General features: G+C 38.4%; 1 protein-coding gene across 6 annotated transcripts in view; it reads right to left on the bottom strand.

Moving 5' to 3' along the window:
• lama2 (laminin, alpha 2) overlaps positions 1–13,800 on the bottom strand; it is a 231,551-nt gene that overhangs the window by 124,375 nt on the left and 93,376 nt on the right. For all 6 annotated transcript variants that reach the window (XM_026194235.1, XM_026194236.1, XM_026194237.1 and 3 more), the window contains exon 15: positions 334–438. In XM_026194235.1, the coding sequence (XP_026050020.1) occupies positions 334–438 (105 nt within the window). The remainder of the gene's footprint in view (positions 1–333; positions 439–13,800) is intronic.

Genomic DNA, 13,800 nt, shown 5'->3' with positions numbered 1-13,800 from the left:
AAGGCACAGCTTTCACTTTAAGTGTGAATGTTCTCAGTTTCCAGTCTGACTGTTAATAAGCAGCTTTCAAGTGATTGCAGACAAGTCTGTGTCCTCCATGCAATCTGATAACAACCACCAATAACGACCAAGATTTATTCTGCAGTTTCACTGGGTGACAACCAGCAAACACTCGCCAACTGCTTAGGTAGTACACATTTTTCCCTATCAGGTGGTGGTAGCCGACCAGTCTCAAGTCCTGGTTGACTTAATATCTCTCCATTACCGTGTAGCATGTTGACAGTAGTTTAAGTTCGCAGCTACAAGTAATTAGTGAATTGTTTAAAAACTTACCTCTATGATTAAGTCAGGCTCTGATGTGACTCTGATGCTCACTTGTTCTTGCTGCTCTACAGTATAAGACACGGTGAAAATGACATTCCCACCGTAGGCTGAAAGCTGCAGAATGACAAAGGCAGACAAAACAAGTTAGAAAGTCAAGTTTGTAATAAAAACAACACCTTTTGACCTTTTGATTTCCCATGCTTCGTAGCTCATTAGACTTAGCTCACTATTAGATTGATTTAAAGGTCCATGTTTCTGCTTTATTTGACGCTAATAGAGCGCACGGATTAAAAAGCAAAACGTGACCAAAAAACCATCAGAGTAGTGAGAGAAAAAGTGACAAAGAAAAAATTCTGATGTAGAGGCAGGTTAACTTAAAAATGTTGAAAATGTTGACAAAGTACATTAGTAGGAAGGAAAAAAGCCTAATACACTGTTTTAAACCAATCATAGTCTCACAGAAAGAGGTTTTTAGAAAATGCAAAAAATGTTATCTAGTCAGAGAGATTTTGAAAAGTTGTAAATAAGTACAAGTCATAGACAAACCCACAATAACACAGAAAAACCACCACAACTTCTTCATCTAATAATGACTTTTTCCCCCTAAAATAGTTTTAAAATGCTGAAAACATGAAGAAAGCAGGTACATGCTACAATCTTTGTTGTCTCGAGTTGTTTTGGTGCAGCGTTTCTGTCGAGTCCACAGAATGAGCTTTAGCTGGAGAAGTGCTGCATCGGCATGATCCTGAAATTTATTATTCTGCTTCAACCTGAACAGTAATGGGTGGGAGAGCGAGATAATAATGCCACCATAAAAACAGAGAGAGGGGGACATTGAGGATGAGGGGGAGAGAGACGAAGAAATAGAGCTGGAGACAGAAAGACAGAGCGAGTGAGGTAGTGAAGGAGGAAGAGTTAGGCTTAATGCCTCTATAAACCTCTTCCATTCTACATCATTACACTCACTTTTTAAACCACGAGGCGGAATCACCGTTTTCACAACTGACTGAAAAACCACACACACACACACATACACAGATATATCCACACCAGTGTGCCTGGAGGTGTACTTGGTGGATATTTTATTCTATAACACTTATCCTCTATCTACCTCCATTTGCTGATTTGGACTCCAGAGGACAGTAAAATCATAGTTTAAACCCACACAGCCCACACACATCAGACACTTGTGCTGCCCGACCTCCTCCTCCATTAGCTAATCAGCCCTCTAGCATGACCACTGCATACACGCTTAGTTTCTCATGCAAAAAGAAAAAAGTCTGAATTTCATTCCAGTGCAACAAAAAGGACGATAAGCTACGCATCCACTTCCAATGTACTCGCTAGACTACAGGTGTAATAAATGGTATGATCAGACAAGTAGACGGGAAAAAGTAACTTTTGGTGATCTCGTCACTTTTTTGAACTCGTTGTTGACACTACAGCTACCAGCACTTAAAAGATAAAGCAGAGACACAGATCCTGCTAAAAAGCACAACACAGACTTCATACTTTGACCAATTAACAAAACTACATATATTACTGTGAAAATTTCATAGCATGCTTTTAATTATTTATTTTACTTAAACCCGCATTATTTTATTTCCATGTTCATTTTGGTCACGTTGAGAAATCACGAGATAATATAAATACAACATTTGAAAATTAGCATTAGCATTAGAAATAGTTTTTTTTCTGGTAAATATAGGAAAAAATACAATCCTAGACCCTATCCTTAATGGAAATATCTGGGAATTTAGAGACCCCCACTGTGTTAAACAAGTAGTCAATAGGTTTGTCTCATCATTCACTGATGCTAGACAGTGTATAGGTTTTAACCTTTTGAGGCATCAGCAGTTACTACATGATCACAAGCCTAACTCTAACCCTAGGCTATCAGAACATGTAGTTTTTGGTTTTATTAAATTGTTCTCCCAAGTCTTTGCAAGCAGGGAAAAAAGAAAATAATCATTGTAACAGGGTTAGGGTTGGGGCTTTTCATGAGAAACAGCTGCCTGCTGCAGATGGAAATAGACTGATTAGTGGTGAGACTTAGTCAAACAGCAAGATTTAGACCTTCACACAACATGCAGATGGACGAGGTTTTGAATTTTGTTTTAATCTTGATTCCTGTTACTCTTTTATTGACCCGCTGTTTTCTACTTTCCTCTTTTTTCTCATCTTTCTTTGTCTGTGTGTGTTTGTGTTCCTAATGGTTCTTTTTTTTTTCGTAATTGTTTTTTCTTGAGCATCCTCTGTTAATTTATTTCCTCTCTTGGTTCTATTCCTGCCCTTGTGATTATCTGCTCGACCCTTACTGTTGCGTGTGCTTAGCTTTGGTTTGAGCTGGAGATGCTAAGATTCCAACTAAGGTTTTAGGTGGGAGTGGCCAGAGTGGACAGGAGTAGATGTGAGTATAGCTCGTGTTGAGTGGTTTGGAGACAAAGATAGAAAGGCAAGCCTGAGATGGTTTGGACATGCACAGAGGAGTGATAGTGGATACAGGATGTTGAATATGGAGCTACCAGTGAAGAGGAAAAGTATATAAAATAGGGTGATGGAGGCAGATAATCCACAGTGGCGACCAAAAAAAGAAGAAGCTAAATTTAGCTTTAGTTTGTTTACAACACTTTTTTTTTTAAATTGTGAGTTTAGCTTATACACCTTTTAGTTTTTGTGAAATCAGCTCGTATATTAAAACCCAGTTTTAGCCTAACATTCTGTCTCTGTCTGCATTTTGGTTAATTATATATAACTTGTATTTTTTCTCATCTTACATTTCATTTGCAGTATAAATGTTGATTAGTAAAGTTTTCAACACTCCAGATATGAGCTGAAAATACATTATAGTCTCACAAGGTCCTGATTCCCGGGCTTTTTAGCTTGTGGCTTATGAAAACAACATTTGCTTAACAAATTTATTAGACCACTTATCATAAAAATAAGAAAACACAAGTATTTTAAAAAATCTGTCAGGTTTTTTTTTTTTAAACTAAAATTACATTTTGATATACCCAAATTTGAGCAAGCACAATGGACTTGTCTGAAAAGTCAGAAATTATTAGAGCAAAACATTCACTGGCTAAAAATAAATGTTCTGTTCGGGAATGATAACTGCAAAAATAACTACAATTTGTCATCCTAATCGGAAAATAATAAAAAAAAACCCAGCATAATAAAATAAAATTTTGCTCACTTGTAAAGAGTGTACACACACTGGTTGATTAGCCATTACAGAGACATAGACACATTATTTTTATTATAATAATCAATATTGTTATTTTAGTTTAGCTGTGGCATAAACACTGGATGTCAGTCTAATAAATAGTACTGTAATTCTGTATGGTTACATATAGAATTATGGAACCAAAAATCAAATACTGTCTATCTCATGGGCATTCACATTTGCTGTTACTACAACATAGTGTTTTGTTCACCAGTATAGGAAGTGCTGGCATAGAATAAAATCTAGATAAAAACACAAGAAAGTTGCACAGATCTGTAAGTGCTTCAACTTACTACTCCAGTTGTGCAAAGAGCTATAAAAAGTGGATTTGCATGTACTATACTTTTTTTTTTTACCTGTTTCTGTTTGTTGTGTTCACTAAGCATTCAGCAGGATATGACCTGAAAACTAACAGAAAAGCTTTTTCACTCTGATTCTCCATCCAGTTAGGACTCCTGTATTTTGCAATTTACTTCCTTTGAAATTATTGACATTTCTCAGAAAAACTCATTTCTCTGATGCCGTCCACTCAACCTGGGCAACAATCAAAGCTTTTGTCATGGCAACCTGATGACCCATCTCTACCCTAGGGGGGAGTTGAAATACAGAAACACAATACAGGAGAGAGAAAAAAAGGCCAACAGAACAGCACAGCAGGAGAGAGACATACGGGGAGGGAGAGGAGAATCATGTGTAGTGGAAACGAAGGAACAATAAACACTCAGACACACACGCACACACACAGCTGCAAAAGACATCAGTGAGATCCCTTGTGAGCTTGATAAGCCTGTTATTAACTGTATTAGTGGTCAGAATAAGAAGAACAAGACATAATCCTCACTGTTAAAACCCTAATCAAGAAGCTGACACAATCTTCATTAGAGTGAAACCCTTTGTCACAGCCACGGCTATATGAGTATCATACAAGCCATTCAGCTCACTTCAATACTATTTGAGAGAAGGGATAAAGTAGTTTCATATCAAAACAGGAGTAGTTACTGTGAAAAAAAAGGGAGCATACTAAACTAAACATGATGAAATGGGAAGGTGTGCATGCTGCTGTTCATGAAGGAGGGGAAACTGGTAATAATGCCCCTGTTTATCAGTTTAATTAAAAATAAAGTGGATAAAATATAGAAAATGAGAAGAGTAAAGTTTGGCGTTGTGCCAAGCAGTGGGTTTGGGTTTGGCACGGAGAAGAGGTGTAAGGATGAGTCACTGTAAGTTGGGTGACTTCAACATATGAGTCACGTTTGACCTCAGTCCTCCTCCAAGGTTCTCAGCAGAGCCCTGATGTAAGATGGATAGGGCTTTTCCATAATCATAAGTAGCCTAGTCGAGTATTATAATTTAAGGGTTAGTCCATTCCAATTTTAGGATACTGTTGTTGTCCAAAAAGAGTTGGATTTGTGCTACAGCTTGACTTCTTTGCGAGTTTTGCAGAAAAAGGCGAAGACATCTTTCCTAAAGAGATATCTGCTTAACAACACCTGTTTTCTCATATCCACATAAAATTATTCAAATTTAGCTGAGTTTGTTCCTTATACACACTTTTATAAAACACTACATCAAATTAGTCATTGATAGTTGTTAAAAGAAATATGCTACTCATGTTACATTGGGTGCTAATGTGTATATGTATGTATGTAGAGAAATGACAAACTGTATTTTTATGATTTGTGAAATAAATAGAATTGACATTTCCCATCAATCTGCACTCAGACGAGTATGATGACAAAATGAAAAGAACATGAGAAACACAGCAAACGTCTTAAAAATCTGAAACTGATTGTCTAATTTTACTAATCGTTCAGCTTTTACTGTAAAAGTTCAAATTCTAGCCAGATGTTATTGGCTTTAATAACCCTTAGCAAGTATGTAGAACTCTGATGGACTCAGAGGTATGATAGGGACAAACCCTCATATATGCATGGCTCTGTGAAAGGAAAATCCGTGCTGTACTTCAGGATAAAACCTCAGCCTCAGAAATCCAAAGAACCTTGCTGTAGACTTAGATGCTAAAATTGTGGGGAGCAAGGATTCAAAACCTTTGCTTTGAATGTTCCCAGTAGCACAGAGGAGTCGGTAATTGCAAAAGAAAGAAGACCCCCTCCAGGAATTTTCATAGAGCTGGCGCTGCTGCCAAACTGAGCAAGAAGGTCCATGTGGGAGGTGACCAGGACCCCAGCAGTCATGGTAACAGAGATTCAGAAGTTAGAGGTACATGGCAGCCCACTTGGTGTTTCTCAAAAGGCATTTAAGGACACCCTGAGAGCATAAGGATAAAGATTCTCTGGGGTGCTTCTCAACAGCAGGGACCAGGAAACTAGTCAGAACTGAGGGAAGGATGACTTCATCCAAATATAGAAAAGTCATTGGAGAATACCTGCTCAGGAGGGCAGCGGCCTGAAGCTATAGGGCGACAGTTCACCTTTAAATGTGCACAAAAGTAAACCAAAGCAAACAATCAACAAGTCCTTGACAGGCCCACCCAAAGCCCAGACTTAAGCTGTACTCAGTCAAGGCTCTGTACTGCATCCAGGCACTTTTGTTCCCTCATTACACTTGCCTGTTGGCTTGCACTCACTCTGTGCTTAAACGTCCAAGCATGAATATGTTTAGTTTTGTCTCTCTTACTCTCATATCATTTCTCTCTTTGATGCACACAAGCTTTTCAAAAGCACCTGTGCAGGCAACAAAGATGTTAATCATTTTGCACTTTGTGGTTAAGTTGGTGCCTGAACCACAAAATTTTGCAGTTTGTGCTTCAGTCACACTGTGTCCTCTCGCGTGCCTTAGAGATTTCCTAATTACTTAATACAAAACATTTCTTTGGCAGCAGCTGTTGAGGAAGCAGTGGTCCAACTGAACAGCACTCGAGAATCCGGTGCATTGCACTGTGCATAGTGATCCCACTAGTCAAATGGACTGATTTTGGCGTTAGCTTAGGCAAGAATAGTATGGATCTACTGTAAGGTAAGTACACCCATTTTTGCACAGGACTGATGGTGGCAGTTGCCTAATCAGATGCAGTTATATAGAATATAATTAATCCAAATAGTATTTAGTTACCAAAAACCCAGAAATCTGACTAAACCACAAGAGCAACAATTTACAATGATTTGTATGATGATTCCTATATGTCTATTTATTTTCTCACATTACAAATAAACATACACATGTCAATTTTAAACATTTTCTATTACTTTTAGCGACTTTTGATCTCAAACGCTGTGGACATTCATGGAGAATTTAGAGGTAAGAATCAGCACCATCACTACTTTGAAGAAGAAAAGTACAGTAACCACAATCAAAGAAATTACTGTGTGCGGGGAGTAATGACATGCAATTAGCATGTAACTTTCTTTTGTACGTACCACATGCCAGCTTCTTCACAGAAAAGTGCGCCTGCTTTCTGTCAATTTTGCGAATACAAAAGCAGACAGTGGCAACAGATGCTCTCTTCAGGAGATTGGGCAGGGGAAAAAAGAGACGGGGAGGATGAGGAGGGGGACAAAGGAAATCACCCTTTAGGAAATGAAAACCAGATTGTAACAAAAGCCTTGGAAAACAAACGTCTCTAAAATGACAAACACATGGCACACAGAACATAGGTAGGTAGGTAGATAGATAGATAGATAGATAGATAGATAGATAGATAGATAGATAGATAGATAGATAGATAGATAGATAGATAGATAGATAGATAGATAGATAGATAGATAGATAGATAGATAGATAGATAGATAGATAGATAGATAGATAGATAGATAGATAGATAGATAGATAGATAGATAGATAGATAGATGTTGGACAAGACATTGTGTCTATTGCAGTTTGCTACCAGGTGATTATTGGATTGTACTTCAGTAACCATTCTGCGTGATTACCTTTCTTAGGTCTTATTTTTCTGATCACTTTTACAAGGTAAAGACAATTTTAGAAGGTGTTTGTGCTCTGGATTGTGGAAGCACTTGCTTCAGACAGTGCTCACCCTGATACTTTACTTTTTCTGTGCTTGGCTGTATGATCACTTGCAGTTTCCCAGGACTGTGAGAATGTTTTGGCAGCTGTGCATGCTACAGAGGTCCAGGTACTGGCCTGGAGGTCCTCCTGTGTTGTTTGCAGCATTCTTTAATTGGGGGTCAGTCCGTTGCACCCTGACTCAGTAATAGCACACAGGAATGAGCCGGGCTTATTATCGGGTTCTTTGAGGTTCTCTGCAATGTATTTGGCCTCGAGTTCAGTTTGGCATTATAGGCAATAACTTAATATGGTCTTTTCACTTTTCTACCTAAAGTTGATGTTTGTGGCAAGAGGTTAGATCCCTAGACATACCTCACACTGTGCATGGCTACAGGCAATGATCTTTATATAACAGATGCACACAGCCTCCAGCTGTAAAAAGTGGACAACATTTCCTCTGTTTCTAAAAAAAACAAAAAGTATATAATTCTATTGAAATCTACCCTAGGGTCACTCTACATCAAATTTTAGACAATTTTCTAATCAATAGCTTTTGTTTTGCCTTATATATTATATTATATATATAATGTCATATATTATCTCTATTTGACTTTTTGACTTCTACTGTGACTTTGGGTTTGACCTTCCTTGCAGTAGAAAGTCTATAATGCAATACACAAGTGATAGTTTTCACTTCCTTTCCTGATATGCCGTTGAGAGTGCTGTGAGTCACAAAGTGCAAAAGGTTGTGGAGACATTCATAGAAAGACATGCAGGCAACACGTCTACATGACTTGCACAGCTCTAAATATTTTCAGTAGGGGCTTTTTTAGGTGGAATAACCCTGCAGTTTTTTTCTAATACATATATTGTCACTACATATATCCAGTTTCTTATTCACATTCAGGTTAAGAAAACTTTGTTAATCCCAAACAAGGACACGTTTGTGGGGTCAACTTTGTAGCTTACCCACACAACCTAGTGACGCAATCAAATTCACACAACTTAACGCATAACACTACTGTGTGTCAAGGCGCAGATCGACAAACAATAAGGTCAAAGAAAAACTAAATTAAGAATGAAATAGATAAATAAACAGAATAATAAGGACATATGTTGAAAAATGAAAAATCAAAGAAAAATGAATCAAAATTACCCCATCGGAGTTAAGTAGCCTAATAGCTGAGGTAATGGACGTTAGACATCAATTCCCCCCCCCCCCCCCCCCTTTTCTACACAACAACTTCGTGAACTCACAGATATTTTTTTGTTCCATACCTTTTTTTTTTACAAGGCTATTGTTTGGTACATAAAGAAATAAAGAAATGTTAATCACATGAAACACACATAAAGACAAGACATAAGATAATCTAAACCATGTAAACAGGTTTAAAATGTCATATTTGGGTTCAGCACGTCAAAATCAGCACATCAAAATTCCTAAGAAAAAGCACAAACAACCTCTGAAAGACAGCTGACCGGTGTCTCCGTATTCTTGTATATGTGGTTCAAATAACATTCCTTTCCATGAAGTTTTATAAGCTGCTAAGTGATGCACAGACACTAACATATGCCTTTGGCACTTGGAAAAACAAAAGGGGGAAGCAACATTGTTGAATTCTTAAGTGGTTGTGTGCAGGACTATGACAGAATAATTATTACTCCAGAGAAGGTTACATATACTGTAAATCTGTATGCATATCTCATTCAGGAAGATGACACAGAGCAGCTCACTCTGTTGCCCCCGGTCTCTTAGAGCCAATCAATTATTGTTGTGTTCTTCCGCAGCTTGCTGACTCCTTAAAATCAACTCCATCATTTTGCGATGTATCAGATTTGGAAGTTTTACTTTCTACAAGGTAACAGTTTTGGATTTAACATTTGAAAGACTTATGGATTCAATATAAGTGTCGTGTCAAAGTTCTTTCTCCAGCAAGTCTTTTTATGTTTTCACTCAAGTTTATAATAACTTAGCTTTTTCCCTCCACATCAGATCTAATCAAAATTCATGAGTTTTTGTTATTTTAGAGCCCAAAAAATGTTCACCTTTACATATGGTATAAGGCATGGTGGGTATACCAGCTTTCGTGTTTGTTTTAAAGTTTTTGTTTTAAAGTTCACATCCTGAAGACTTCTCAAATGGCTTTTTCTCATAATTATTAAATTACTATCATATGTATTACTACAGTGTGGCCCATATTACATATCACTGTTTTTGTTCTGCTATGGTTGTTGAGCTTAAAGAAAGTCTAAGGCCTGAAGCACCATCCGAACAAAAGAAAATTTGATTTTAAGACCAACTGTGCAAACAAGAAATGAAGCCAATGTGAAGTTAACGGGCCACACTTAGTCCTCATGTTAAAATGTTCAACATTATAACAGATTCTTTTTGATGACATCGTTGATTGTGCCAGACAGGCTGGTCTGAGTATTTCAGAAACTTCTGCTCTACTGGGATTTTCCCACACAACCATCTCTAGGGTTTAAAGAGGATGGTCTGATAAACGAAAATATCCAGTGATGAAAATGCCTTGCTGATGCCACAGATCGGAGGAGAACAGCTAGACTGCTTTTAGCTGATAGGTCAGCAACAGTTACGCTAAAGTAGCTACTTGTTACAAGCAAGGTAGAAGAGCATCTCTGAATGCCAAACACATTGAATCTTGAAGCAAAAGGGCTACAGTAGCAGAAGAGCACCTAGAACATCACACCAATTGCGACTCCTGTCGCCTAAGAACAAGAAACAGAGGCTACAATTTGCACAAGCCCATCAAAATCGGACAATATAAGACTGTAAACAGCTTTGTGTAAACAACATCAAATCTCTCTTATCTCTACTCTACCTCCTGAACCACAGTCACCCCCTAGTGGTGATGGCGTAAGGGAGTGGGGGATATTTTATTGGCACGCTGGTTCCCTTAAGACATAGGTGTCAAACTCTGGCCCGCGAAGCCATACCAAATTACTATTAGAGCTGGCCTACTGGTATTATACAGCTAATATATATATTGTTTAGCATTAAGCTTTGCTTGTTCCATATTCAGTTTTCCAGAAAAACTTATTTGAGTCCATAAGAAAAGATTCATTCTTATATCTGGAGGAAGATTTTTTTTCAATAAATATTAACGTTAGCCCGTGACTTTGTTCCAGTTTTGAATTTTGGCCCACTGTGTATTTGAGTTTGACACCCCTGCCTTAATACCATCTGAGCATTGTTTAAACACCACAGCCCACTTGAGTATTATTGCTGACCATGTCCATTCCTTTATGACCACAGTGCAGCCATTATCCAATGGTTGCTTCCTGCACCATGTCACAAAGCTCAAATCATCTCAAACTGGTTTCTTGAAGATTTCCATTAATTCATTGTTCTCCTGTGTCACCTAATCTCAATGCCACTCGGCCCATTTCACCACCTCCATCTTTTGAGGTGGTGGAACGGGATATGCTGCTGATGAATCTGCAGCAAGTGTGTGATGCTATCACGGTCGATATGGACCAACATCTCTGAGGATTGTCTCCAGCATCTTGCTCAATCTCTCCCATGAAGAGCTAAGTTATGCAGTTACTAAAATAAAAGGGGTTCCAACCCAGTATTAGCAAAGTTTACCTAATAAAGTGTCCAATGAGTGTACATACACAGGCTATATGTGCAACACTTCTTTCCTGCTTTCAGACTTGAACTAACAAATAAACAGAAAGATGATATCCCACATTCAATATTCAGCACATATTCACCCTTGAGGCTCATTGCAGCTATTATTTTAAGTATGAACATCCTACTAGCACTCCACATTTAATTATAAGAACATGTAAACACAAGTCTATCAGCCTCTATCGGCCTACACTGAATTTGTCAGGAAATTAAATTATTTCATAATTCAGAAAAGGCACAAAACCAAACTCCTCTACACTTTGCAATTAATTACAGTGTTGATGAGTCCAGTTTTGTCCAAATTATGTGTTGCATGTGTTACCTGCTTTTGTTCTCTTCTAATATCTCCTGAATGAGCAAAGTAGGACAGGGGATAAGCAGTGGAGATACGAGCCAAAATAGCAACTTGGGCAACAATGTACAGAGGAACAGTTATCTTAACTTCAAGACCTGCTGCAAACTGAATACGGTTGTGTATCTATATACGCCTTGTTTGACTTTCAGGAATGCAATTTTGTGTTGCTGTACTGATAACCAGGTGTAATTATTTTCCTTTCTTTTTCTCTGGACCATGAGATTGCCATTTAGAATGAAAAAAAAAAAACTGGAAGAAATCAACCGCGAACTGACGTAACGGTGCATTTTCAGCCGTACAAGTCAGAAAAAGAAAGGGGAGGGAGAGAAGAAAAGAGGAAAGGGGAGGGCAAATCCATGTCATGCAATTAAGACCAGATTAGTAGTGACATTATACACAAAACCTACACACATTTGTCACTCTCATAAGTCACAGCTCATCAGCTTGCAAAAGGTTGATGTTTTTCTTACTGAGAAAAAGAATATTTTCCACAAAGACAAATTTCATTCATTACAACGGTGAGGTGTCAACTTCTATAACATTTTTCTAAAGAATCAGCTACTCCGCTCCTCCCTCAGGAGTGTAGCTAGTTTGCTTCTAAAAGAATGATCATTTTGTCTTCTTTGCTTTGTCAAATGCACAAGGAAGACAAAAGCAAGGTGACTAATAGCTAGATAGAGTTGCTAAAGGGAGAAGAAAAGAAAACTCTATGGCTTTGCTCTCTCTTTGGCCATCTTCATCATTCTTTTATTCCCAAATTTTGTTGATTGTGAATCTGTTAGTAAATTAGCAAAGACTCTGTGCTGCTATTATCATAAAGTATTTGGTTTCTGATTAAAAAGCCAAAGATCTGCACTTTTGTGACAGAGGAGTGCTTCCTAAAACAAAATGACATTTTAGTGCAAGGACTACTTTAAGTGCTCCAAAGAAAATGGAGATTTGAGAGATTAAGAAAGTCCATGTGCTTGAATCAACTGCAGGTTTGTGAAGAAGGACCAAAACAACTAAAAAAAAACAAACAGTCTTTGAACTTGTGGAACATTTTCTTAGATTGAGATTACACTCCACATCAAAAAGTTTTATTGTGATCCTTACGCTGAACCCCACTCATTTGCCCTCTGCTGGCAAATAAAGCAGAGACGGCTATTTTTTAAACTTGGCACTTTTAAATGATAGTAACTGCTGTTCCTGTGAATGAGCAGTCGCTGGACCTACATGGCACATAAACTACCCAATGAGCATCAGTGGAATGCTCTTCTGGACCAATGAGCATCCGCGAAGCAGGCGATCGGGCCAATGCGCATGCATGGCATTAACGATACAGAGATGGAGATGGAGCACATCATCACACACACATTTGTGCACTTATATATCTGCTGCTAGCTTGTTATTACAAACATGGCCTGTCACTTCCAATGATACACGCTAACATGACAGATCACAGCGTGTTTGTGTGTGTGTGTATGTGCGTGTGTAAGTGAATGCGTTACATAGTCAAGTCACATAGCATCTATCTCTGTAACACGATCAGAGACTGAAGCAAAGAATCACTTTTTCATACAGTATTGCGTACTGCTTCTAGTGATCACACACACATGCATGCACACACACACACACATACACACACACACACATACACACAGTGGTAATTTGTTTGTTTCCCATGTTTGGAGGCATTTGGTTCTGCTCTGCTGTCCCTAATGCCTCCAAAACACATCATTATCTGACTTATATAGACCTGGGAGTCTGTCTGAGTGTTAATGCGTGTGCGTGTGTGTGTGTTTGGTGTATGCATGTGTGCGATGAGGAAAAAAAAAACCCACATTGATTATTGAGTTCAACAGGCGAAACACTGTTTACCCCAAGAGACACAAAGCAAGCGAAAGAGATAGAGAGAGAGAGAGAAGTGAGAGAGAAAAGAGCTTGGGGGAAGTAGAAGGAGATGATTTAGGAACAGGGAGGTGAAAAATGCGAGTCCTGGAGAGACGGAGAGAGAGTTAGAGGAGCACACCAATGAAAAGAAGCAGGGATGGAGGGATGGTTAGAGGGAGGGATAGAGGTTCAGACAAAGAAGTGAGATGACAAGCCAGGCCTGCCGGGTGCAAAGTAATGAAATTCAGTGGTATATTCCTCTAAGCCATGACACACAGACAAACATCACAGTCGGTCTGTTGTTGTAGTAGAGCAAAAACTCGACTTCTGAAACATGGACTGCAGCTATTTGCCAGCTGGAGTGATAAAGTCTAATCGTGGATACAGAAAGCCACGGCGCAA

This window comes from Astatotilapia calliptera, chromosome 15 (genome assembly GCF_900246225.1).
Source record: "Astatotilapia calliptera chromosome 15, fAstCal1.2, whole genome shotgun sequence".
NCBI lineage: Eukaryota > Metazoa > Chordata > Actinopteri > Cichliformes > Cichlidae > Astatotilapia > Astatotilapia calliptera.
This window is presented reverse-complemented; position numbering and strand designations above follow the sequence as displayed.